Consider the following 26028-nt stretch of genomic DNA (forward strand, 5'->3'; position numbering starts at 1 on the left):
TGCTGACACTCTGGTTTAAGTTTTACAGTGTGTTCTCCTCCGCATGTGCACCTTTTACACTGGTGCTAGGGGTCGTAGCTGTTGCTGTGGGGCATCCCCCCTCAGGTAGAGCTTCTTCCCTGACGCTAGCTTGGCGGTTGCTCCTGTTCGGCGCCCTTGTCTGTGAGGTGTTTTAGGCTAGTTCTACTGAACTGGGGCAGTAGGGTTCCATGACTTATACTGCAAGTCCTCAGACCTTCCCCTCAGCATTGACGGGACATGCTGTGACTACAATGACACGAGGGGTCTTTACGTTGTCACGACATACTAGGGTTCTTCCTCCACAGCTCCTTCGTTTGGTGGATTCTTCTAGCGCCGCATTGCATGGGTTCCTTCTTAGGCAGAAGATGGCACCGCCACTATCATCCGGTGGCTTCTTCTGTATAGTGCCAGTCCCAGTCCCAGATGGGGAATGAGCTTTGCCCTGACTTTTCTCTCCTTCCATCTTTTTCCTTCTCTGGCTCCGGGTTCACGGCCACCCCACAAGCCTTGGTGGCTCCTACGTTACTACTTTCCCCTCATCTGCATTGGCACGGGGTGTTGGTCCCGGCTGGTGGACTGTGACGCCTCCACACCCTCCTTCTACAGGTGTATCCTTCCTATTGATTCTGGGTGTGCTACCTGTATATACAATTATCTCTCTTACGGCATGAGTAATGTCTGTCATGTCAGTCCGATGGTGATCATACCTTTTCACTACCCATTCCGTGGGTAGACTACGAGACTCACCACGCCAGGCGGATTCCTGTCATGCCTTACCACCGCTGATGGACCTTTCGTTCCTGGAACAGAACACCTTTTCTATTTCTTCTTCCTCCTCAAGCTGCTGGTCTCTCCCTTCTATCTACCTGACCAGTAGCCATGTGTGGCACTGCTCTGGACTCCCCTCATCATTTGTTTCCCATCTGAGCAGTGTTCTCTGGTACGGGTGGGGCTTTAGACGTCGTCATCGCACTCCATCCAGTAGGGGTATTTTCTCTTATCTTGGCCTGGTCGAAATTTTCGTCGAGCGGCGTTGCCACGCTGTCAATATATGGTCACTGACTGAGCTCCTCACCTTTGGCGGTTCTCTCTCTGGCTTTACTCTACCTATCTCACATGTATTTGTTCCTTGGCCTGCGGTGGGGTGTGTCTGATTCAGGCATTTTTCTCTATGGGTTATCAACCAGCTTTTCAGTCTCCCTGCAAGCCTCTTCGCCTCTGGGGGCATCGGTCTGCCAATCGACCGCTTCTGGCAGAGGGGTATCCTGTGGTCTGGGATTTTGGTTCTGCATCCAGAGTTAGGGCCAGGTACCTGGTTTCTTCCAGACGACGATGGGTCATTTGGTGGCGTTTCATTGAGGAACATAACCCCTCTCTGCAAATCTTCTTCCCCTCTTTTTATTTCTGGGGGCGGGCTTTTCCACCCAACGAATTTGGGAGTTGGGAGCACCTTTCTTGTACGTACGTTTTTCTTGTCAGGTTCTTGCATAAGGCAGTGCTCCGCCCATTACCTTTTTTGCCGAAGCTAGTCGCCGCCTTCCACGTCGACGGGCCATTGTTTTTCCTTTCTCGCCCATTTTCCTTGGGGGACACAGACCTTGGTTATAGCTCAGCTCCCTAGGAGGCGTGACACTAAGTAAAACTGTTAAGCCCCTCCTCCATCAGCTATACCCTCAGCCTGGAGATAGAGGCTACCAGTTTTAGCTTAGTGTCCAAGGAGGCAAGACACTCCCTGCTACTGCAGGGCTGTTTTCTCCTTGTTATTTTTACTTTTCCTTCTAATTTTGTTATTTTATTTTTTCCTAGGGATACCAGAGACGCAAGACCTCTCTGCTCTCCCGGGGTTGAGCTGCGCCAGTGCCAACTTATCTGCACTGCTGCCTCCCCCACAGAAGCAATAGGAGGATCTGGGCAGCAATGGCTCCCCTACATCCCGCCAGCTAGGGGGTCGCCCGCACGCCAAGCCCCTCTTCCAGCTTCCTGCCACTGCGGAGCCAGTGGCTGAAGGGGCAACCCTGCTGGAAAGGACTGAGGGTGAAGACGTCGGACGGTGAGATGGCTATTCCAGCCCATACCCCGTCCCTATCTGCAGCATCTACCCCTCTGGGTAAGGGGGGCACCCGTGGTCGCTCATTCTGAGCGCTCATCTGCAGGACAATGCAGCACAGCAGCATCCTCAGCACCCCCACGCCGTTCCCCCCCCCACGCTGCTATCTTCCCCCCCCCTCATTCGGGGCTGACTCCATTTTTCTCTTCTTCCCGCCGCCGCCCGGGGGGCGGGGCTTAGCGTTCCCGGCAGGGGGCGGGGCTTACGTGCGCGTCATTTTGGGGGCGGAGCTACGTTCTCCTTCACAGGAGACATTTCAAGCGCTGGAGGGGGCGGAGCTTGTTCCCCGCGCTTTCTGCTGAGGTTTCCCGCGCTTCCTCACTCCTGACAGGAAGCTGGGACACGGTGGGGGACTCTAACCTCCTGTGTACATCGTTCGGCTTCTGTGGGCGCTCTCTGCTGCTCACTGCTGTTCACTGCTTCTCTGCTGCTGCTGATCTGGGCCATCTCCTGACGTTCTTCTGAGGCACTGGTAGGACAGTTAACACTCTCCTAACCCTCCTGGTCATAGCTGCTATAACCCTTTGTGGTCTCTATATTAGAGTACAACCACACTTCAGCATGTCAGATCCCACAGGTGCCCCCAAACCCTGGTACCATGCCTGTACCGCCTGTAAGGAACTTTTCCCGCGTGGGCAATCTGAGCCGCATTGCCTTGCATGTCAGGCCCCGGTGCAGGGCCCGCTTCCCGCTGCGCCCCCCGGTGCCTCTGAACCCCCTTTGAGCGCACATCTTCTCCAGATGCTTCGCTCTCTCCGCCATGCGTGCGAGCTCAGTCAAGTCTATCCTCTCAAAGGGATACGCTTTCTGAGGGAGAACTGGCGGATTCGGACGTGGACATGGACTCAGAGCTTCCGTCCAAATTGGCGTCCGCGGTGGGGCATCTTGTCACTAGCATCCGTGATACCTTTCAGCTACACGATGACCCCCCCAGCTCTGAACAGGCCGGCGTGTCCTTTCTCCGCCCCAAACAGGCCTCCAAGGTTTTTCCCATACACGCTGATTTTTCTTTTGTGGTATCCAAGGCTTGGACTCGGCCTAACGTCCGCTTTATTACACCCAAAAAGCTGGACATTTGTTATCCCTTTCCAGCGGATTCTGTGACCACGTGGACATCCCCGCCTAAGGTTGATCCTCCCGTGGCTCGCCTGTCCAAAAGCACTACTATTCCTGTACAGGACGGATCTTCCCTCCAGTCTGTTGAGGACCGTCGTACGGAATCCCTCTCCAAGGCCATATTTACTGCCTCTGGTTCGGCCCTTAGACCGGTCTTTGCCTCCGCCTGGGTTGGCAAAGCGGTCTCTGAATGGGGTTTGCAACTGGAACGGGAGTTAGGGTCGGACGTCCCTGTTCAGGACCTCCGTTCCTTAGCCCAACTAATTGTTCAGGCCGGAAAATTCGTCTGTGAGGCCTCCCTTGATGCGGGTGCCCTCATTGCCCGTTTCTCTGCCCTGGCAGTTTCTGTCAGGAGGGAACTCTGGCTGAAGGTTTGGGCGGCGGACGCCGCTTCCAAACGCTCTTTGGCCGGCCTACCATTCACGGGTTCCCGCCTGTTCGGAACCCGTCTGGACGAATTTATATCAGAGGCCACGGGTGGGAAGAGTACTCACCTCCCCCAGTCCAGGCCAATGGGCGCCCCCCGTGGTCGCGCTGGTTCGTCCCGTTTTCGGTCCTTTCGCAAGCCCACCGGGTCTAGACCCGCGGCCAGTTCTTCTTCCTCTGGCCCAGCCCAGGATAGACGCAAGAAGCCGTTTTTTCGGACGCAACCTACCTGGCGCAAGTCCCAGCCTGCACGGGCTCCCACAGGCCAGCAGCCCTCTGCCTGAAGGTGCGCCCCCACCCACCCGGGTGGGGGGCCGCCTTCTCCTATTCAGGAACGTATGGCGGGCCCACATCTCAGACGCATGGGCGCTCGAGATTGTATCTTGCGGATACAAAATCGAATTTGCGTCCATTTCCGCCAGACCGTTTCTTCCGATCCCGTCCTCCGCGAGATCCCGTACGAGTGGCCGCCTTCTTCGCGGCCATTCACTCTCTAATGGACAAGGGTGTCGTCGCCCCCCGTGCCTCCGACGGAAAGGTTCAGGGGGTTCTACTCGAACCTCTTTGTGGTTCCCAAGAAGGAAGGCTCAGTGCGTCCGATCTTGGACCTAAAACGCCTGAACCGTTTTCTCCGACTGCAGAGATTCCGGATGGAGTCTCTCAGGTCCGCAGTGGCCTCCCTGGAAAGAGGGGATTTCATGGCCTCAATCGACATTCAGGATGCATACCTCCACGTTCCGGTTGCTCCATGTCATCACCGCTTCCTGCGCTTCGCGGTGGGGGACGATCACTTCCAATTCGTCGCCCTTCCCTTTGGTCTGGCGACGGCTCCTCGAGTGTTCACCAAGGTCCTGGCCCCTGTCTTGGCCCTTCTACGTTCAAGAAGTGTTTTTCTTCTCCCATACTTGGACGACATCCTGGTCAAGGCACCCTCCTTCTCTCAGACATCCCGCAGTGTGGAACTCACTCTGGAGACCCTGACGCGGTTCGGTTGGATTATCAACCACCCCAAATCTTCCCTTACCCCCTCCAGCGGCTGATCTTCCTGGGGATGCTCCTGGATACAGAGTTGGCGGAGGTCCGCCTTCCGTCGGACAAGCGTCTGGCGGTTCGCAGTCTCCTCCGTCATCACCGCCCTTCCCTCAGATCCAGCATGCGGTTGTTGGGAAAGATGGTTGCCTGTTTCGAAGCGGTGCCGTTCGCACAATTCCGATCCCGCACCTTTCAGAGGGCAATTCTGTCGGCCTGGGACAAATCACCGAGGAGTCTGGACAGGACCTTTCTTCTGCCTCCCCTGGCTCGGGCTTCCCTCGGCTGGTGGTTGCATATCCCTCTAAGGGGAAGTCCTTCCTTCCACTGAACTGGCTGGTGATTACCACAGATGCCAGCTTACGGGGGTGGGGGGGGGTTTTCCCTCCCCGGTCCGTCCAGGGCGTTTGGTCTCTATCGGAGTCCAGACTTCCAATCAATATTCTGGAACTGAGGGCGATTCTTCTGTCCCTCAGACACTGGACCCATCTGCTGAGGGGCCACCCTGTTCGGATCCAATCGGACAATGCCACGGCTGTGGCATACATAAACCATCAGGGAGGCACTCGCAGCGCTGCAAGAGGTGACCCTCATTCTCCTCTGGGCGGAGACGCACGTGCCGGCCTTATCTGCGATTTACATCCCGGGGGTGGACAACTGGGCGGCGGATTTCCTCAGCCGGTCCACCATCGACCCGGGAGAATGGTCCCTGCACCCAGAGGTGTTCGAAGCCCTTTGTCTTCGCTGGGGTCGCCCCGACGTGGACCTCATGGCCTCCCCTATACCTGGCCAGGGCACGGGACCCGAAGGCATACGGCGCCGACGCGCTCGTCCTTCCGTGGCGTGAATTCTCCCTTCTGTACGTCTTTCCTCCTTTTCCCCTCCTGCCACATGTTCTTCGGAGGATCGCGGCAGAGGGCGTCCCCGCGATTCTAATCGCCCCGGATTGGCCCCGCCGGTCTTGGTACGCCGACCTAATGTTGCTGTTGGCAGACGCACCGTGGCCACTGCCCTCCAGGGAAGACCTTCTCTCTCAGGGACCGATCTTCCACGAGCATTTAGGCTCGCTACGTTTGACGGCGTGGCTATTGAGACCGCCGTCTTAACGCGACGGGGTTTCTCCGCGGACGTAGTCCGCACCATGATCCGTGCTCGTAAGCCCGTATCCTCTAGGATCTACTATCGGGTTTGGAGGTCCTATCTGGGGTTCTGTGAGTCCCGGAGCATCCCACCTCTCCGGTTTTCTCTTCCCACAATCCTGTCCTTCCTCCAGTCGGGTCTGGACCTGGGGCTGTGCCTCAGTTCTCTGAAGGGTCAGATTTCGGTGCTGTCTATTCTTCTCCAGCGTCCCCTGGCCCCTCTAGGGCCAATTAAGACCTTCTTACAAGGGGTGGCTCACTCTGTTCCGCCGTACCGCCCTCCAGTTCCTTCCTGGGACCTGAATGTGGTGCTCTCGGCGCTCCAATCAGCCCCCTTCGAGCCTTTACGGGAGGTCTCCCTTCGCCTTCTGTCCTGCAAGGTCATCCTTCTTGTGGCCGTCACGTCTCTCCGACGGGTGTCGGAGTTAGCGGCTCTTTCTTGCTCCGAACCTTTCCTGATCTTCCACCAGGATAAGGTTGTGCTTCGGCCTGTCCCGACTTTCCTGCCAAAGGTGGTCTCCGCCTTTCACATCAATGAGGACATCGTCCTTCCGTCGCTCTGTCCCTCTCCTTCCCACCCCAGAGAACGGGAACTGCACCGTCTGGATGTGGTCAGGGCGTTGAGGATTTACTTGGAGGTCACCGGGTCCTTTCGGCGCACGGACTCCCTGTTTGTGGTTCCGGAGGGTTCGCGCAAAGGGTTGGCGGTCTCCAAGGTGGCTATTGCCCGTTTCATTAAACTGGCGGTGTCTGAGGCTTATCGAGCCAAGGGCAGGGGTCCGCCTTTCGGCGTCACTGCTCATTCCACCAGAGCAGTCGGAGCTTCCTGGGCGCAGAGGCATCGGGCCTCGGCTGAACAGTTGTGCAAAGCAGCCACTTGGTCCTCTCTGCACACTTTCACAAAGTTCTATAGGGTGCATACGCATGCATCAGCGGATGCTGCTTTGGGCCGCCTGGTTTTGCAGGCAGCGGTTTCCTGATGCTCTGGTGGTGTTCCGCCTTGGGTTTGTGGTCCCTCCCTTCTTGGACTGCTCTTGAACGTCCCAAGGTCTGTGTCCCCCAAGGAAAATGGGCGAGAAAAGGAGATTTTTGTATAACTTACCAGTTAAATCTCTTTCTCGCTCTTCCTTGGGGGACACAGCACCCACCCTTCTGTGTTTGGTTACAGGGTTATGGTCTGGCGCCCCGTTGGGTTGCTGGCTGGTTGTTTCCGTTATTGGTTGTTATCCTTTCACTACTTGGACACGCAACTGGTAGCCCCTATCTCCAGGCTGAGGGTATAGCTGATGGAGGAGGGGCTTAACAGTTTTACTTAGTGTCACGCCTCCTAGGGAGCTGAGCTATACCCAAGGTCTGTGTCCCCCAAGGAAGAGAGAGAAAGAGATTTAACTGGTAAGTTATACAAAAATCTCCTTTTTTCCTTCTCCCTCGCACTCGAGAGAGTGAGCTCTCCATTAGAATGAATTCGAGTTCGGAGGTTTGCTTGTCCATGACTAGCTCTTTTCGCCGTGTGGATTTTTACCTGGTCATTCCTGGAGGTCCTTGGAAGGGCTCGATGGTCTCCAAGGGGTGTTCCAGGTGAATCCGTTGGCGGCTGCTTAGGCATTCCGCTCCCGGGGCAAGGCCCCGCCCAGTGGACTTCGGGAGATCTGACCAGCGGTCATCTCTTCGTGAGATGCATGTTTCACCCTGCATCAGCTTCGCGGTTGTATAAGGCAGCGCCTGGGTCTTCCTGGTGCACGTTCACCAAGTTTTTTTGCCAGGTGCTTCCTAGGCATCGCCAGTGCTGCTCTGGGCCGCCGGGTCTCGCAGGCAAGCAGTGCATTAAGCATTCTCGAGAGTGCTATTTCCATGGGCGTATACTTTTTTTCCCTCCCCGTGGACTGCTTTAGGACCTCCTACGGTCCTGTGTCCCCCAATGATACCAGTGAGAAAACTAGATTTTTTTGAAACTCGCCTGTAAAATCTCTCTCGCGTGGTTCATTGGGGGACACAAGACCCACCCAGTATTTATTATTGTTGATAGTGATGTCTGGTTGCCGTTCGGGTGTTTAGCGGGTTCGCTTCCGCCGGAGTTTGTTGTGTTCTCTTTTACTTGGCACATGTTTTCTACTGCTCCTACTGCTTGAGCACAAACTGACATGCTCTCTCCAGGCTGGAGGGGGTATAGCCTGCAGGGGAGGAGCTAAGTCTTTTTTCAGCCTAGTGTCGCCTCCTTGTGGCAGCAGCAAGCTATACCCATGGTCCTGTGTCTCCCCCCCAATGAACCAGGTGAGTTTCACAAAAATCTCGTTTTCTGAATGTTGGTTTGCGATTGCCAGCACCTTCTAAATCCACTGGGAGAGCACATTGGAGAAGAAACTATGGTGAGCGTCCTCTTATGATTGTTTTGCTCTCAGACTTAATGGTGTGTGAGAGTAAACGGCGGAGCAGGGAGCTATTGACTTCTGTGTCGGCGGACTTCCCATGACAGCAGCGCGCCCAAACTGCAATCAACAGATTCTCAGTAGTACGGGCCTGTCCCCTATACTTGCTGAGCAAGCGTAGGAGGATACAGCCTTTGGTCTTGATGCCAGCAGCAGAATAACCTGTCAGTAGTCTGTATTTATTTTATGTACTTATATAGCACTACTATATTCCGCAGCTTTTTACTGACATTAGTATCACGCTGTCCCCAATGGGGCTCACAATCTAAGGTCCCTATCAGTATGTCTTTGGAGTATTTCTGATTTCATAAAGAGGGACTTTATTCAGACACCCCAGAAAAATACATAAGTGTATATGTGTGCATAAAGTAAACGCCACTTTACTTTTTTCTATTAATACAGTTTGCTTGTCACTTTTCTCTGCAGGATCTGAAAATTAAAAGTATGGGCTCCTGGGCCAGTCTGGTGCAAAAGCCTCCAGTCACCCCGACTTCAGCCGGGAAGTCATCCAGCGATAGCTTTGAGCTTTTCAGACGTGCCGCCCGGGAAAAGGAAGAGCGGGAGAAGGCGCTGAAACTGCAGGCCGAACAAGCTGAGAGAATGCGGCGAGAGCAGGAGAGGATGAGGTGAGAGTTGAGTCCATCTATATCTCGATACGCGTGCAGAAGCCAAATGATCTACAGTAGGTTATAAAAAAACAAATACTTACAATTGCTGACCAGGTTGCCATAAAATGAATAAAAATTCTTAACCCTGCTGACAATCCCCACTATTTGTAACATACTAGACTACAGATTGTCACGGTTTAAACTGCTGTTGTGTGAGGTGTGTGTTTTTGTTTTGAACATTCCAAATTACCTACAAATTCGCTCCATGTTTTGTCTAGTCTAGGGGGAGCAGGAGTTATTTTGATGTATATGGCAGAAACCAGATTGTTCTCCAGTATGTGCTGCTCTTTGGTAAATGGACAATGGTTCAGCATTTTCCACCGGGAGACCAGCAATGTAAAAAAAAGTTTAAAATCTCTGCTCCCTTTACCACATATACGCACCCAATTGTTCTTGTTGCATGCGTTTATGATGTGGCTGATAGCTGAATAAGTAATTGTATGGTTAGCCAAAATCATTTGGGCATAAGACAGGTCATTTTGTTGCTGGCATTAGATGCACTTTGCTGCTTTAGTGCGAACCAGGTACCTGTTTCATAGAGCTTGTTTTAAGTTGCTTAATCTATGGGGTTTTTTCCACTTAAGATCTCGGGAAGAAGATGACGCTCAGGAGCAAGCACGTAAAGTGCACGAAGAGGCTCGTAGGAGACAAGAGCAGCAGCAACAGCAGCAGCATGTGCAAAATACTCTTCCTGCAGCTCCCCCGTCTACACAAAGCTCTCAACCAATAATGGATCAGAGAGAGATGGAAAGGAGGAGAGAACAGGAGAGAAGACGGCGACAGGCGGTAAGCACCAATCATCAACTGCCCAGCGTGTTGCTTTCCTGCCCCGCGTGTCTTAAATATAGACTTTTAGTTTTTAATTTTGTGCTAATGCGTGTCCTTTCCTCCTTACAGATGGCCCCCTCTATAGACATGAATTTTCAGAGTGACCTGATGGAGATATTTGAACAGAACTTGTTCTCTTGAGACTTCAGTCTTCGCACCGTCACCACCTCCACCACTTTACTCCACTCAACCCTGTCCCATGATTTACACTTTTTTTTTTTTTTGGGTTTTCTTTTTCTTTTTCTCTTATTAAATATCACTGAGGGGCAGAGGGGACACCACCGTTCAAGAGACGCTGACATTTATGCCCCTCATGTATTTTTATCTCAGCCTTCGTACACAGAAACATGGAGTCTCCAGAAGTGTTGATATGAAAGCGACATACAGCCTCAGTATGGATTATCGTGCAGTAAACACCCCCCCCCTCCCCCTTTTTGTGGGCAGAGCAATTTGGAGGAGCACAGACTCTGGTGGTGGCAGCGGTGTCCCTCTATCACCCACTTTCTGTGAGCAGTGGGGAAGGAGCACTCTGCATTGGATGAGGTTCATACGCAAGAGACAGGCGTTTGGGTACAGTGCAAAGTGTGCTTGTTTGTGTCAGGGCTAAGAGGGCTGCAGAACATTGCTAATTGTGTGCGTGCAAACAAATCGCTACGGCAAATAGAGACGACTGGTGTATATAATCCAAATGCCCTTGCAGCTCTTGGGGGGGGCCCATTTAGCCTTGTTTTATACAGGATTGCATCAACTCACCTTTCCGCTGCCATTACACCTCGAGTTCAGTCGTTGGGTCCTGGGCAGAGATGCATCACAATATGTGTGTGTCACTAGTGCATAACATGTATGTTACTTGGTATAGAACGTGGACGTGCCTGGCAAACATTTTACAGTGAACCGAAGCTGAGCTACAAATGCGGCAGAGAAGTGCAAGATGACAATTTCGGCATTGGTTGAATTCTTCTTTAAAGGGTCACGCAATGTTCTGAACGGACGTCCGCCGTTTTCTATATATGTGTGATGCCTGCATCCTGTCCCGTGCCCGACGTCACTCATTGAGTACATGTTGGCTGCATTTCATATACAGTGATGACTGCTCTACAATAGCCCATCTTTTTGTACACACATTTCTATGTGCCTGCAATGATTGTACTTTTTTTCTTTCTTTTTTTTTTTTTTTTTTATTATATTGTATACATCTTATTTTCATGTTGTGTATGTGCTTGTTTGTCCCTGTACACCCAAATTGCTCTTGAAACTCAGGTATTAATCCCCTTTCTCTAAAGGCGTAGAAACTGCTCAGCATAAATCCAGTAGAAAGTAAGCAAGCCTAGTCTGCTAGTCCCATTCTGCACATGGTTGCATTGTATATTGCTTTACATGTATACATGCGGGTGAGCTGTATACAGACACACACATGTAGTTGCATGGTTTATACGTATTCTGACTTTGTTATAAACGCCATCCTATGTATTTTTAATATTGCTCTGCTGGGCTGACCATTTACTTTGCATGGCTGCCTTCATCCCCTGTAGTCTACATTTTCTTGCCCAGCAGGTCGTTTCCCACCACTGCTGCGCATCCCATACTAAGGGTAATGCTCTGCGAGTCAATCCCCCCCCGATCGTCGTGCCTAGTTCTTGTGTTCTCACAAGGACATGGCACTTCAAGAGTGGGTGTTTAAACCTGCAAGCTTTGTGGGTAGAAAGGAATGCGTGTGCTGGGGGGGGCCGGGCCGGGCCATGAGGCACACGAGCAGCTGCGTATACACTGTAGCGTCAATATTCTCCCCAACACCCAACCCCCCCCCCATGCAAAACGCTCATATGACCATGTTATGCTGTGAAATCTCTCGGAGTCCAGCTCTCTGCTGCTGCAGGTTAAACCTGGTGCAACGATCTGCTCGCACACAATACAATAGTCTGCAAAAATCCCTATGCCCTTAGTCTGTAGGCACTGCAGTAATGCAGAGTAGCTGTACCAGCCCCCAAGTTTAGTGCGGGCCCTGTGAGTGTGAGTGACTGTGTGTATGTGCGTGCGTATTCGTGTGTGCATGACGGGGATTTGGGGGAGGGGGGGGGGAGATCTTTAATTGTTTTGATCACCCTGTTAATTTGATACAAACTCACCTTCCCCTCAAACTTTCCTTCCCATATCCTGTCTCTGTAATTTTACTCTGTTTATTTTGTTCTTTTTTTATTTTATTTTATTTTATATATAAATATATATAATTTGAACTGTTCAAAAAGGAAAAAAAAAAAACTAAAATCCTTTATGTGCCATAAGCTCTGTTTCCTTTTATTCTCCGCATCTTCTCCCCCCCCCCCCCCACCCCCACCCGTTCTTATTGTCTCCCCTTTTTTTAGGTAGTGGCCCCCATTCATTCTCCTGAGCAAACAGGCACGGAAGTCTGTGTTGTAACTGATTTCATGCAATAAAGTCTTTTTTTATTATATTTTCATTTCATTTTACTTTTGCTGCATATAGAAGAAAAAACAAATTATTTATGTTGGTTTCACCCCATTTGCCTCTGTTGACCACCCTGAACCCCCTCCCCCACCCTGCCTGTGTTTTTTTATTTTATTTTATATTATAAAGACGATCCTGCAGAAGGGTGCTCTTTTCATCTGTGGGGCGCGGTGGTTGTGCTCTACAGAAGCGGTGGAGGGTGTGGGGACTGACACATTGGCAATATTGGGGAGCCATGTAAGATTGTGAGGGTGATACTTGTTCAGTATTTGCAAAGTGATGACGGGGCTTCGTGATGCTCTGCAGGGGCGTGTTTTTTTTGTTTTGTTTTTTTTTCCTTTGGATGGGTCGACACTGGAAGGCGGTGTACAGTAATAATGTATTCTACAAGTGAAGCAGAACAATATACCTGTATTCATGCATAATACTCCATATGTTAGGGAAAGATGCCTGTTTCTCTCTGGTATTACTAAGTGATGGGCACACTACTACTACTACTCCTACTGGGCATTTGTGCATGATGCTCTGTAGATTCCTCATCTTCCCTCCCTCACATGCCAATAATACATCTATTAAACAGTGTTCTGTCAAGTTTCCAAACTTTTATCTGGATCCTTTTTTCCCCGATTGCCTTACTTGCCCTTGTGGCTACATCCTGTTATACTATACCAGTCACGTGTTCCATATGATGGACCTTTTTTTTTTTTTTTTTTTTGCCACCTTGCCTCCATTAACATACGTAGCTTATATCTGATACTAAAATACGATTAAATATAAAAAAAATATAAAGAAATATTATTTTTTTTACCTTGTTTTATCCATAAAATAATGTCCAATTCAAATATTATTTTTTTTAGCATAATTTCAGCACACTACCTTGACGTCAACCCCTCTGGCCATGAAGTCTTATAGCATGTAAATATTAGGGAGGTGGGGGTGGGGGGTTTTATCATGCCTGTACAAAAATCTCCGGTGTCTATGGCCACATTACCTGTAAGGGTGGGTTCACTACCGTTATGGAGTCCGTTATGGCTTTCCTTTATAACAGGGTTATAACTGAATACATAAGACGGGAGGGCGCATCCGTTATGCTGCCCATAGACTTGCGTTATGACGGAATGCAAAACGGACGCCTTTAAAAGGCATTCCGTTTGCTCTCCGTCCTAATCATAGTCTATGGGAATCAAAACTGATCCGTCTAGTTCACATTATGTAAGACTGAAAACAAAGTCCAGTCGACAGGACTTTGTTTTCCGTCTTGCATAACGGGAACTAGACGGATCCATTATGTTTTCCCATAGACTTCCATTAGGACGGAGAGCAAAACTGAATGCCTCTTAAAGGCTTCCGTTTTGCATTCCATCCTATGGATTCTGTTATAACCCTGTTATAATGGAAAGCCGTAACGCTAGTGTGAACCCACCCTAAACCAAGTAAAAAGTAATCCCTGCTTATCAAAGATCTATTTTTATGACGAAAAATGCAAAGAAATCAAAATGCTAAAAAAAAAAAGAAACTAAATCTTGCAAACCAGTGTGTAATATTCGTTCAGTATTGTAATGCTACTTAGCAGTATGAAGGAGCGCTACAGTACATTGGGCTACATCCAGAAATGGCGCCACTCTTCTATATAGGTACGGCAGCTCTGCCCCATTCCAGTGATTAGGTTAGAAGTGCAGTAACCGATCGGGGGTGGTTATAGGGATGTCTGGATACGAATAGTAGACAAATTCTTCAGTTTTAATATTTGCATTTGTTTTATTTATTTTTTCAGTTTTTTTGCAGGTTGAAGACTGTATTGCTATAATTCAAGCAGCCACAGACGTTAGTGTTTCTCATGATATAATAGTTTGACTTGTTTGTACTGTATTTTAATTGTCTAAATTGAAAGTATTTTTAATTGAACATTTCACATAAATTTCAAGTGTTTCCGAAATATACTTTCATGGAAACAGTTTAAACTTTAGGATTTTTTTATTCTACCCATTTTTTTTTCCAATTTAAGCGGTTACACCATGATTGTCACTATGTACTATATTTTTTTTAACATCAATCTCTAAGAAAGTTAGAACCAGCCCTGTACCTCACATGAACCCAGAGATATCTCCCCATTCATTGCTCCGCTAGATTAATTCCACGTTTGCAGCTCAGGGGGGCGGGGGGCGTGTCCTTTCTTATGCAGCTCTCATCTGTAAGGCCCCTTTCAGATGAGTGAGTTCCACATTCCGGACTCGCAGCTCCCAGCACTGATGGGGTCACATAGCATTATATTGATTTAAGATGCTATGTAACCCTTACAGTTCTGGAATGTATTGGATTATGCTGACAGCATTATGTCAGTGTCATCTAATACATTCCAGAATTGTAAGGGTTAGGCTACTTTCACACTAGCGTTCGATCGGATCCGATCATAATAATGCAGACGGAGGCTCCGTTCAGAACGGATCCGTCTGCATTATTTTTAGCATATAACAGCTAAGTGTGAAAATAGCCTCGTACGGATCCGTCCAGACTTTCAATGTAAAGTCAATGGGGGACGGATCCGCCTGAAGATTGAGCCATATTGTGGCATCTTCAAACGGATCCGTCCCCATTGACTTACATTGTAAGTCTGGACGGATCCGCACGGCCAGGCGGACACCCGAACGCTGCAAGCAGCGTTCAGCTGTCCGCCTGTCCGTGCGGAAGCGAGCGGAGGCTGAACGCCGCCAGACTGATGCAGTCTGAGCGGATCCGCATCCATTCAGACTGCATCAGGGCTGGACGGAAGCGTTCGGGTCCGCTCGTGAGCCCCTTCAAACGGAGCTCACGAGCGGACCGACGAACGCTAGTGTGAAAGTAGCCTTACATAGCATCATAAATCAATATAATGCTGGGAGTTCAGGCCGGGTGCCTCGCTGCGAGTCCGCAGTGAGACGCAGGGTGCAGATTTGAGATCCTGCTGTATTTATCGTGGTTTTCTGTGCGTTTTGAGATATATTTTTTTTGTTGTAGATTATTTATTATTATTTTTTTTTTATGTAAACATCCCCATTGACGTCTTATGAAGAGAACTCCTCCACAGAAGATGCAAAATCGTATGAACAATTGACATGGTCAATTTCGGCAAAGTGTACATGAGATTTATCTAATCACTTCGTTGGGCCTGTATTATGCAGCGGTTTTTCGGCACAGAAATCAGTGTGCGCTGCCACAGCTTCTAACAGAAGATATGGCTGGTGGCAGCTGAAGATGTAACCTGAGCACGTGGTGTGACCACCTCAGTTGGACGGAGCATTAAGGAAGCAAGCAAACAGCAGGTGGCGCTATACAGATAGATTTTATTGAATAGCGCACTGACTAAATTGTGAATTACATGCAATTACAAAAGTATTTGGATCCAGGTGCTGGATTGAAAAATGTAGAATATTCTTTGGTAAAAATGAGTAGCTCGCTGCTCATGGTCTGTATTTACCGATCCCTCTTGACACAGGAAATGTTTGCTGAGGCGGGTCACCAATGTGGCCTGTCATTGGCCGAATGGTTGCATTTCATGTGTTAAGAGGGACCAGTAAGTAGATACTGTTAGGTACTTAGTGAATATTATTATTTTATTTTTTTAAAGAAAAATGTAACAACCCTTTAATCATTTCTGCAAAACTTTCCTCTCTATTCCCCCTCCCCCTCTCTCAAAAAAAATAAAAAAATGTTCCTAGAAAGAAAAGCCCTGTCCACCTTCAATAATGGACAATTCAGCTTTTCCGACATGTAATGTTTACCATGACAATCGTCCTTTCAACGTATTTCGCATCAGATGTGACCTCTCTACGGCATTTAGACAGATTGGGCTTAGGTGGGTGTTTTTTGTATTTTTATATTTTGATGTTTTTTTTACATTCGAAGAATGGACAGTGTTAAGCCTCCTTGTGTGTGTTAATCTGGGTCCATTACATCACTGGCGATCTAATGATTTTCTAACTTGTATTATGCAGTTTCTAAGCAAGTCAATCATGCACCACTTCTGTGACTAGAAGGGAAATTAGTTTCATTTTTTTTATGTTTTTGCCACATGACTTAGAGCGCTTAGAGGCTTCCAGAGGCGTGCACATCGCCTTTTGTTGGCCTCGCACCACTATCCATAGCCTAAATACCTTTTTTGTTTTTGTATTTTTTTTTCCTTTGACCAGAGAGACCCTGCAGAGCATCACAAAATCATTTAAACACAAAATACCAAATTTATATCAAACTACACATGTATCACGGCTTGTATTACCTTGTTCTTATAATTAAAGACTGTCTGTGAATTTAAGAAATAAATAGAATTTTTACTCTACAGTTGTGCAGATTTGCTTGTGGTAACCTTGAAACTTTTTTTTACTTTAAAAGGTTTTGTTCATGTTGATAATATTGAGACAATTATGAGTCATCCAGGTATATGCGTAAAATATATACAGTGTGTGTGTATAAAAAAAAATATATAATTTTTTTCTTTTTAAATATAATTAATATTTCTCGCCCATTTTCCTTTGGGGACACAGGAGACCTTGGGTATAGCTCAGCTCGTTGGAGGCGTGACACTAAGTGAAAGACTGTTAAGCCCCTCCTCCACTAGCTATACCCTCAGCCTGGAGAGAGAGACTGCCAGTTTTTGCTTAGTTTCCAAGGAGGCAAGACACTCCCTGCTACTGCAGGGCTGTTTTCTCCTTGTTGTTTAATTTTAGATTTTTACTTTTTTCTTTTTCTTCCAGACCATCGGGGACAACAGAGGCGCATTAGACCTCTGTTTCTCCCGTGGTTGAGCTGCGCCAGCGCCGGTCACCCGCACTGCTGCCACCTCCACAGAAGGCAAGGTGGACCAGGGCAGCCTAGCTCCCCTGCATCCCGCCAGCGCAAGGGTCGCCCGCACGCCAAGTCCCTCTTCCAGCGTCCTGCAACTATGGTGCCAGGAGCTGAAGGGATGACCCTGCTGGAACAGACCGAGGGTGAAGACGGCTGATGGTGAGAGAGTAGCTTCTCCAGCCCTACGTGCATTTCTCCCCCTCACCCGGTCTCCTGCGTGCCTGACCCCATACTGGTGCCTCTAGACCTAGGCTGCTCCAATCTGCTCCCTCTCCTCCCCTCCTGGCCTCCATAGTGCAATAGAGCAAGTACCGCAGTACGAATATGACGAATTAACCCCTACACTGCGGGAGCGCACGTTTAGCGCTTTCTGGCACAGCAGCAAAGCGATAGTCACTTTACAGGGTTTTGAACAATTCGCAAAACTTGCAATACTGTGATCTGGTTAAACACACAATTGGATCCGGTCCTGTTGACAGGGGTGGCACACAATTCAATCTGATCCTGTTCGTGACGCGACTTTTGCAATAGAGCAAGGACTGCATTATGGTGCAGTGGGTCAGGATATGTATATATATATATATTTATGGGTTGTTCGTGATGCCAATTGCAGCTTGTGCAGGTACTGTTGCAGGGCCCTTTTCAGATGTTATAACTCACGTACCAGGTGAGGAATGCCAGAGGGGGATAATGTCTCTGTGTAGTGTCAACGGTGTCTCCTACCTTGGTACGGCTGGACTCCTGGATCCTGGCTCACTTGCAATAAAATTTAGTATTGTTAATAGGAGTAACTGAGGAACTTTGGTAGCAGTAAATGAGATCCAGACTGGAAATATAATCCAACTTGTCTTTACTGAATAGCAGCATCAATCCACATAAGTTACAGCAGTAGTCTTTGAGGTCCCAGCAGGTATTTGCAATGTATGGCATCCATAAATACAGGACCAACCTGGGCAAGGTTAATTAAACATGTATTTACCAATGCCTATGCAGGCAATAGAAACCTATCTTGGCCCGGGTTATTTTAATACTTCACTTTTATTAAACACATTGTTAAAAAGTGTCACTGTTCATTGTGAGTCACATTTGAAATGACACATACAAAACACAAAATAACTGCTAAGGTGTTAAAAACACAGTTGTGGCCCACCACAAAAGATACTGTATGTCATCAATAGGAGGCGATATACTGGATCGCTCACTCCAAGTATAGGAGAGAAAAGCAGAATCAATTCCATATACCCACAAGGGGTGATATTAGTTATTGCCGGCAAGACTTATTTGATGATGGCAAATGTCAATAGTGGGAGACTGATGTCATCATACCACTTATGTACTGATAGAATATTTGCCAATTTGCTGTTTGCCAGCATATAGGGCTCTTATCATATATGCCCTGGACTGAAAGGGTATATGGTCCTGCTAGTGCCAAGACACTTCCTGTGAACCAAACACAGCCACTATTATTTGTTAGCAGAGTGGCTGACCACGTGTCGGTATACTGTTGACAACACCAATTATTTGGCAACAATAAGCGACAAATCGCACAGATTGTTGCACCTTAGATGTATGGGGGGATTTGTGGCAACCACCCTCTATACAACTAGGCATGCTCTAAGGTAACTAACACTTAAATGATGGCATTGGCTGTACTGTTAGTGAGTGGGATATACAAGCTGCTGGTGAGTGCCAGACTGTCCAACCCAGTACAGTTAGAGCTCACTGCTAGTGCCAATAAGTTGCCACTGAACGAGCCCAGCCACTGCTTGTTGCTGGCTAGGTGCGTTCCCACGTGTCGGGATACTGTTACCAGCATCATCTGGGGTATTTTGTGCTATGCCGATGCCTTTGTCAACACCATCCACAAATCTGCCCTCTTTTTTAGGCCAAGGCCCATCCTTGAGGGACAGGGAGAAATGGGCATACAACGCCTAGGACTTAATTACGTCCTGGCTGTATTGAGGGTGGATGTCATAAATCCTCCTCAACAAAGGGCAGTATTTTGCTCTATTTGCCGCCTCAGGTGTTGTTAACCACCTTTGCTGGTAACAGTATCCCGACACGTGGGAACGCACCTAGCCAGCAACAAGCAGTGGCTGGGCTCGTTCAGTGGCAACTTATTGGCACTAGCAGTGAGCTCTAACTGTACTGGGTTGGACAGTCTGGCACTCACCAGCAGCTTGTATATCCCACTCACTAACAGTACAGCCAATGCCATCATTTAAGTGTTAGTTACCTTAGAGCATGCCTAGTTGTATAGAGGGTGGTTGCCACAAATCCCCCCATACATCTAAGGTGCAACAATCTGTGCGATTTGTCGCTTATTGTTGCCAAATAATTGGTGTTGTCAACAGTATACCGACACGTGGTCAGCCACTCTGCTAACAAATAATAGTGGCTGTGTTTGGTTCACAGGAAGTGTCTTGGCACTAGCAGGACCATATACCCTTTCAGTCCAGGGCATATATGATAAGAGCCCTATATGCTGGCAAACAGCAAATTGGCAAATAGTCTATCAGTACATAAGTGGTATGATGACATCAGTCTCCCACTATTGACATTTGCCATCATCAAATAAGCCTTGCCGGCAATAACTAATATCACCCCTTGTGGGTATATGGAATTGATTCTGCTTTTCTCCCTATACTTGGAGTGAGCGATCCAGTATATCGCCTCCTATTGATGACATACAGTATCTTTTGTGGTGGGCCTCAACTGTGTTTTTAACACCTTAGCAGTTATTTTGTGTTTTGTATTTGTCATTTCAAATGTGACTCACAATGAACAGTGACACTTTTTAACAATGTGTTTAATAAAAGTGAAGTATTAAAATAACCCGGGCCAAGATAGGTTTCTATTGCCTGCATAGGCATTGGTAAATACATGCAATGTATGGCAGGAATCAATATCTCTTCTGCAGCTATGCTATGTGCCTGGAGAATCTGGCAGGTATTTATCTTCTGCTTGTAATGGGCCTGACTAACTGAGGAGGAATTGGGCTTCTCCTGAACTCTGGACATGTAACTCACAGCTTGGTTCACAGGGAATGCTTCTTCCTGGAGGCTGGAGGTGCTGCTGGCTTGTCAACCAGCTGAGGCTGATGGCTCAGGCTGGGAATGGAGATCTTTGGCCTCAGCCGAGGCTTGATCCTGTCTTGGTATCCCTGTTTCTGGGAGCTCCTACTAACACAGCCTACCCCAAGCGTGGGTAGCTGGTACACTACTTAGAACTTCCTCTCCTCCTCATGAGACAGGACATGGGACCAGCCCACTTTTGCTCACAGAGGGGAGAGTAGACTATTCGTCTAGCAATACTAAACTGGCTATGATCCTGATCACACATTGCTGCCACGTGCTGGTGTACAGGGAAATTACAGCATAATATATGAAACGGGCCTAGAAATACATAAACGGACAATAAAATTACACTTAACATGTAGCAGGGATAAAGAGTTTAGTAACATACTTCGGGATGTTACATTCCCCCTTACTTTAAGTTAAGCCGTCCTCTGCTTACGTTTTAGGAGGGTGAAGGAATCAGCTCTAAGTACCTAATAAAATACAAAGTGCTGCGTGAAATACATATAATGACATACTTAGACAAAACACATAACGGCTTTCACAAGGTTCCTGCCCGCTAGAGTAAGGTGTCCAACACAGTTTCCTTCTCTTGGTATAACCAGGTAACCTAAATACTGCACAAAGCAAACATTACTGACTGACTTTGTATGTTCTGGCCCTAACACATCAAAGAAAGCATGGGGGTGTCTTTACTCCGCCATGCCCGCAAATGGAAGGGTGGCTTTATCCTGTTTTCCCTTCCCTGCACCATAGCCTGAAGAAATTTGGCTTGTAGCACGATCACTATGATGACTGAGGGGCAGCTAAAATATGGCTCTAAGGCTTTAGGCGCCTTACCTTAGGCAAAAGGCTCAGAAGGGGAGGTATTGATCATCTCCATATCTTCTGGCACTGTCACAGGAGGAGGGTAGCTTAATCCCGTCGCTCTCCTGGAAATGAGACACCTCAGGATGGGAACAATCCTGAACATTTAACAAGCGGGAAGGAGCAGCCTAGGGCTTCTAACGATTCCCGAAGCAGCAGGGGTGCCTGTGTAGTAACTGGATCTGCCTGGACTTACCACTTGGTACCTATGGGTATACATCACCGGGTGTAGGCCATTAGTATACAATGTCCCTATAAAGACAGTCTGTATAAAGAGGGGAGAGAACAAGAGCTGTTAAGTTAAGGCACACTTAAGTAAGATGCTACAATTTTGTGAAGTGCAGTGGTTAAGTGCAATTGTTACAATTAGTGCATAAATTCACATTGCGGCACCTAGAAGGAGAATACACACAATGGGCAGGTTATCTTGAACGTTGCATAACAGATAACTGGTACAATAAGTGCAAAATATTAAATAGGAATCACAAAGGGCTCAGGTATCACGTTTGAGTCTTTTCCTTGGGTGCAAACTTTTATGTTGCAATAAAATATTTTATAAAAGGTAGAGCAAATTTTAATACAAGATGAGGCTCAACAATGACTTGAGTCCTTTTTCCTGGAAGTGTTTAAAGTTGTAGAATCCTCTGGAAACTGATAAGTCAATTTGTAATCCACAGGGTTAAAAGTTAATTGTAATCCAAAGGGTATAAAATGTCATAAGAGCAAAAGGCTATCAAGTAACCTGAGAAAGGTGATAAAACGCTGAACTTGGACGTGAGGGGGTCAAGTGCTGTTGGGGGGAGTCTTTACTGAGCATGACCCATCAGGGTGAGGACTAACCAGGCAACCTGAAATATAAAAACATTAAAACGCACACAACTGCCAACAGATCCTCACCTGTCAGGAATCAGTCCACGGAGTGGCTCCCAAATGTCATTGTTTTTTCTTTAGAGACACTACTCGAGCTGCTGAAGCGCATAAGAGTGCGCTCCTGCCTCTGGTGGTAGCTCATAGTAGCGGTGGTTGTGGTGCGCCACTGCCCTCTGCTGGTTGCTGCAGGTATTGGTTGAGCAGACAGCCTGGAAAATGCTGCAGTTACACGCTGCAATCCGGAATCTCCAGCTGGCACAGAGGGGCTCAGGAAGGGACACAGCAGGAACTTGAGGTTGCTTCCATGGAAGGGTATATGGCTGCACTTTGGGGTTGAACATGAGGACTGAATTATTAATTTGTCCTACCCTCAGGGTTGGTGGTGTGGCCAAATCAGGCATGAGAGATGCAGGCTCAGGCTGGGGCTGCTCTCTGAATCGCAGACGACCATCCGGGGTCTCTTGGAGGCATCTCACCTTGCCTGCAGAGCCTGGTTCTTCCTGCCAGGTCTCTGGGACGACGGCAGGGGTGAGTGGCTTATCTAGCAGGGTCACGCCCGCAGCAAAGGGGCCTTGCATGGAACGCATGGGGGTGTATTCCACTTGATCCCCCACATATAGATTATGATGGGCCTGCGGCAGGTAGTGCCGTTTTACAGAGCGCTGGCCCACAAAAATTTCAGTCCCTGAGTAATTGTCTTGCAAGAAGCCAACCCCCCCCCCGTTCCACCGAGAACCACAGGACAGTTCCGGTCCGTCGGGCTAGCCTGGCTGGGGGTCATCCACTACCTGCTTGACCCACTCCTCAACGGCAGACTTGTATTCCAAGGCCGTCTGGGCAAAAGCGGTAATCTCGTGGGGCACCTCAGGGTTCAGGCTTGCTGGCTTGGTGGGAGTAGCACTAGGCGGCAGAGCGGAAACGCCAGCCGCCTCCGCCACACCAGAAGGTGACTTCCGCGGAGCAGGCCTAGGTCTGGTGGCAGTTGCTGGGGCCGCAGGATATGATGCAGGGGCAGATGCGGACCGGGCCGGGGCCTCAGGAAGCGCGGCAGCTCCTACCTGTGGTTGCGGACGGTTCCGATGCCTCCTGGTTGCCATCAAGGGGTGCCATCTTCATCTGTACCACCGGCTTGTCAATGGCGGGGGTAGCGACGTCAGCGGCATCCTTCGCGGGAACAGGCACGACGTCCACATCCATTTTGACTGGTACGTTGCCTTCCGCGGTGGCACTTGGCGTGGCGGATGGATCCACAGCCTCTGGGAACTTGATTAAGTCCTGGCTCTCTACAGCAGGGACCGGGACACCAGCAGCGGCCTTCTCTGGAACCTCAGGGATGCTGGCCAGGGTAGGTGGCACAGGCTTTTTGGCCACGGAGGGATCCACTGCCTCCGGGTCGGTACCGAAGATCGAGGGACCGCGTCTTTTTAGTAGCTGGGAGACCTGGATCTCCAGCGGATATTCCGGATAGACTGGCTCTCCTCCAATGGACATTTGGTTCCACTTTGGACGAGGGTACGCCATCTTTCCTACCTCCTCGAATAAGCAAACTGCCAGATCTGAGGGTGGAGCCCAGAGGGAGGAGTCTTTATTCCCTCGGCTCACAATAGAAAGTTCACTGGGGGCAGTCTTTAGTTTTCCCGCTTCTAGGGGGCGTATTCGGCATTTTCGCGCTCTTGAGAGGGCGGTCCTGTCTTCCCCCGCTTCTGAGCATGAAGCACCATTTTACGAATATGGCGAATTAACAATGAAGAATTTACCCCTACACTGCTGGAGCGCACGTTTAGCGCTTTCTGGCACAGCAGCAGACCAATAAAGTCACTTTTCAGGGTTTTGAACAATTCGCAAAACTTGCAATACTGTGATCCGGTTAAACACACAATTGGATCCGGTTCTGTTGTCAGGGGTGACACACAATTCAATCCGATCCTGTTCGTGACGCCACTTTTGCAATAGAGCAAGGACCGCAGTACGATGCAGTGGGTCAGGATATGTGTATATATATATATACAGACGTGGACAAAATTGTTGGTACCCTTTGGTCAATGAAAGAAAAAGTCACAATGGTCACAGAAATAACTTTAATCTGACAAAAGTTATAATAAATTAAAATTCTATAAATGTTAACCAATGAAAGTCAGACATTGTTTTTCAACCATGCTTCAACAGAATTATGTAAAAAAATAAACTCATGAAACAGGCATGGACAAAAATGATGGTACCCCTAGAAAACACAGAACATAATGTGACCAAAGGGACATGTTAATTCAAGGTGTGTCCACTAATTAGCATCACAGGTGTCTACAACCTTGTAATCAGCCATTGGGCCTATATATATGGCTCCAGGTAATCACTGTGTTGTTTGGTGATATGGTGTGTACCACACTCGACATGGACCAGAGGAAGCAAAGGAAAGAGCTGTCTCAAGAGATCAGAAAGAAAATTATAGACAAGCATGTTAAAGGTAAAGGCTATAAGACCATCTCCAAGCAACTAGATGTTCCTGTGAGTACAGTTGCACATATTATTCATAAGTTTAAGATCCATGGGACTGTAGCCAACCTCCCTGGACGTGGCCGCAGGAGGAAAATTGATGACAAATCTAAGAGACGGATAATCCGAATGGTAACAAAAGAGCCTAGAAAGACTTCTAAAGAGATTCAAGGTGAACTTCATGCTCAAGGAACATCAGTGTCAGATCGCACCATCCGTCGTTGTTTGAGCCAAAGTGGACTACATGGGAGACGACCAAGGAGGACACCATTGTTGAAAACGAATCATAAAAAAGCAAGACTGGAATATGCCAAACTACATGTTGACAAGCCACAAAGCTTCTGGGAGAATGTCCTGTGGACAGATGAGACAAAAATCGAAGTTTTTGCCAAGGCACATCAGCTGTATGTTCACAGACGAAAAAATGAAGCATATCAAGAAAAGAACACTGTCCCTACTGTGAAACATGGAGGAGGCTCTGTTATGTTCTGGGGCTGCTTTGCTGCGTCTGGCACAGGGTGTCTTGAATCTGTGCAGGGTACAATGAAATCTCAAGACTATCAAGGAATTCTAGAGAGAAATGTACTAGCCAGTGTCAGAAAGCTTGGTCTCAGTCGCAGGTCATGGGTCTTGCAACAGGACAATGACCCAAAACACACCGCTAAAAACACCCAAGAATGGCTAAGAGGAAAAAATTGGACTATTCTAAAGTGGCCTTCTATGAGCCCTGACCTCAATCCTATTGAGCATCTTTGGAAGGAGCTGAAACATGCAGTCTGGAAAAGGCACCCTTCAAACCGGACACAACTGGAGCAGTTTGCTCATGAGGAGTGGGCCAAAATACCTGCTGAGAGGTGCAGATGTCTCATTGACAGTTACAGGAAGCGTTTGATTGCAGTGATTGCCTCAAAAGGTTGCGCAACAAAATATTAAGTTAGGGGTACCATCATTTTTGTCCATGCCTGTTTCATGAGTTTATTTTTTTACATAATTCTGTTGAAGCATGGTTGAAAAACAATGTCTGACTTTCATTGGTTAACATTTATAGAATTTTAATTTATTATTACTTTTGTCAGATTAAAGTTATTTCTGTGACCATTGTGACTTTTTCTTTCATTGACCAAAGGGTACCAACAATTTTGTCCACGTCTGTATATATTTGAGTTGTTTGTGATGCCAATTGCAGCTTGCGCAGGTACTGTTGCAGGGCCCTTTAAGATGTTATAACTCCCGTACCAGGTGAGGAATGCCAGAGGGGGATAATGTCTCTGTGTAGTGTCAACTGTGTCTCCTACCTTGGTACGGCTGGACTCCTGGATCCTGGCTCACTTGCAATAAAATTGAGTGTTGTTAACAGGAGTAACTGAGGAACTTTGGTAGCAGTAAATGAGATCAAGACTGGAGATATAATCCAACTTGTCTTTATTGAATAGCAGCATCAATCCACATAAGTTACAGCAGTAGTCTTTGAGGTCCCAGCAGGTATTGGCAATGTATGGCAGGGATCAATATCTCTTCTGCAGCTATACTATGTGCCTGGAGAATCTGGCAGGTATTTATCTTCTCCTCTGTCTGTCCTCTGCTTGTAATGGGCCTGACTAGCTGAGGAGGAATTTGGCTTCTCCTGGACTCTGGATATGTACTCCCAGCTTGTCTCACAGGGAATGCTTCTTCCTGGAG

The 26028-nt window shown here is 48.1% G+C and overlaps 1 protein-coding gene across 4 annotated transcripts in view; it reads left to right on the plus strand.

The window, feature by feature from the left end:
• BRD4 (bromodomain containing 4) overlaps window positions 1–12212 on the plus strand; it is a 73848-nt gene extending 61636 nt beyond the window's left edge. For all 4 annotated transcript variants that reach the window (XM_044279058.1, XM_044279061.1, XM_044279059.1 and 1 more), the window contains exons 19-21: window positions 8691–8890; window positions 9517–9718; window positions 9830–12212. In XM_044279058.1, coding sequence (XP_044134993.1) covers window positions 8691–8890; window positions 9517–9718; window positions 9830–9901 — 474 coding nt within the window. In that variant the 3' untranslated portion in view covers window positions 9902–12212. The remainder of the gene's footprint in view (window positions 1–8690; window positions 8891–9516; window positions 9719–9829) is intronic.
• Window positions 12213–26028: the final 13816 nt, after the last annotated feature.

This window comes from Bufo gargarizans, chromosome 2 (assembly GCF_014858855.1).
Source record: "Bufo gargarizans isolate SCDJY-AF-19 chromosome 2, ASM1485885v1, whole genome shotgun sequence".
NCBI classification, from domain to species: domain Eukaryota; kingdom Metazoa; phylum Chordata; class Amphibia; order Anura; family Bufonidae; genus Bufo; species Bufo gargarizans.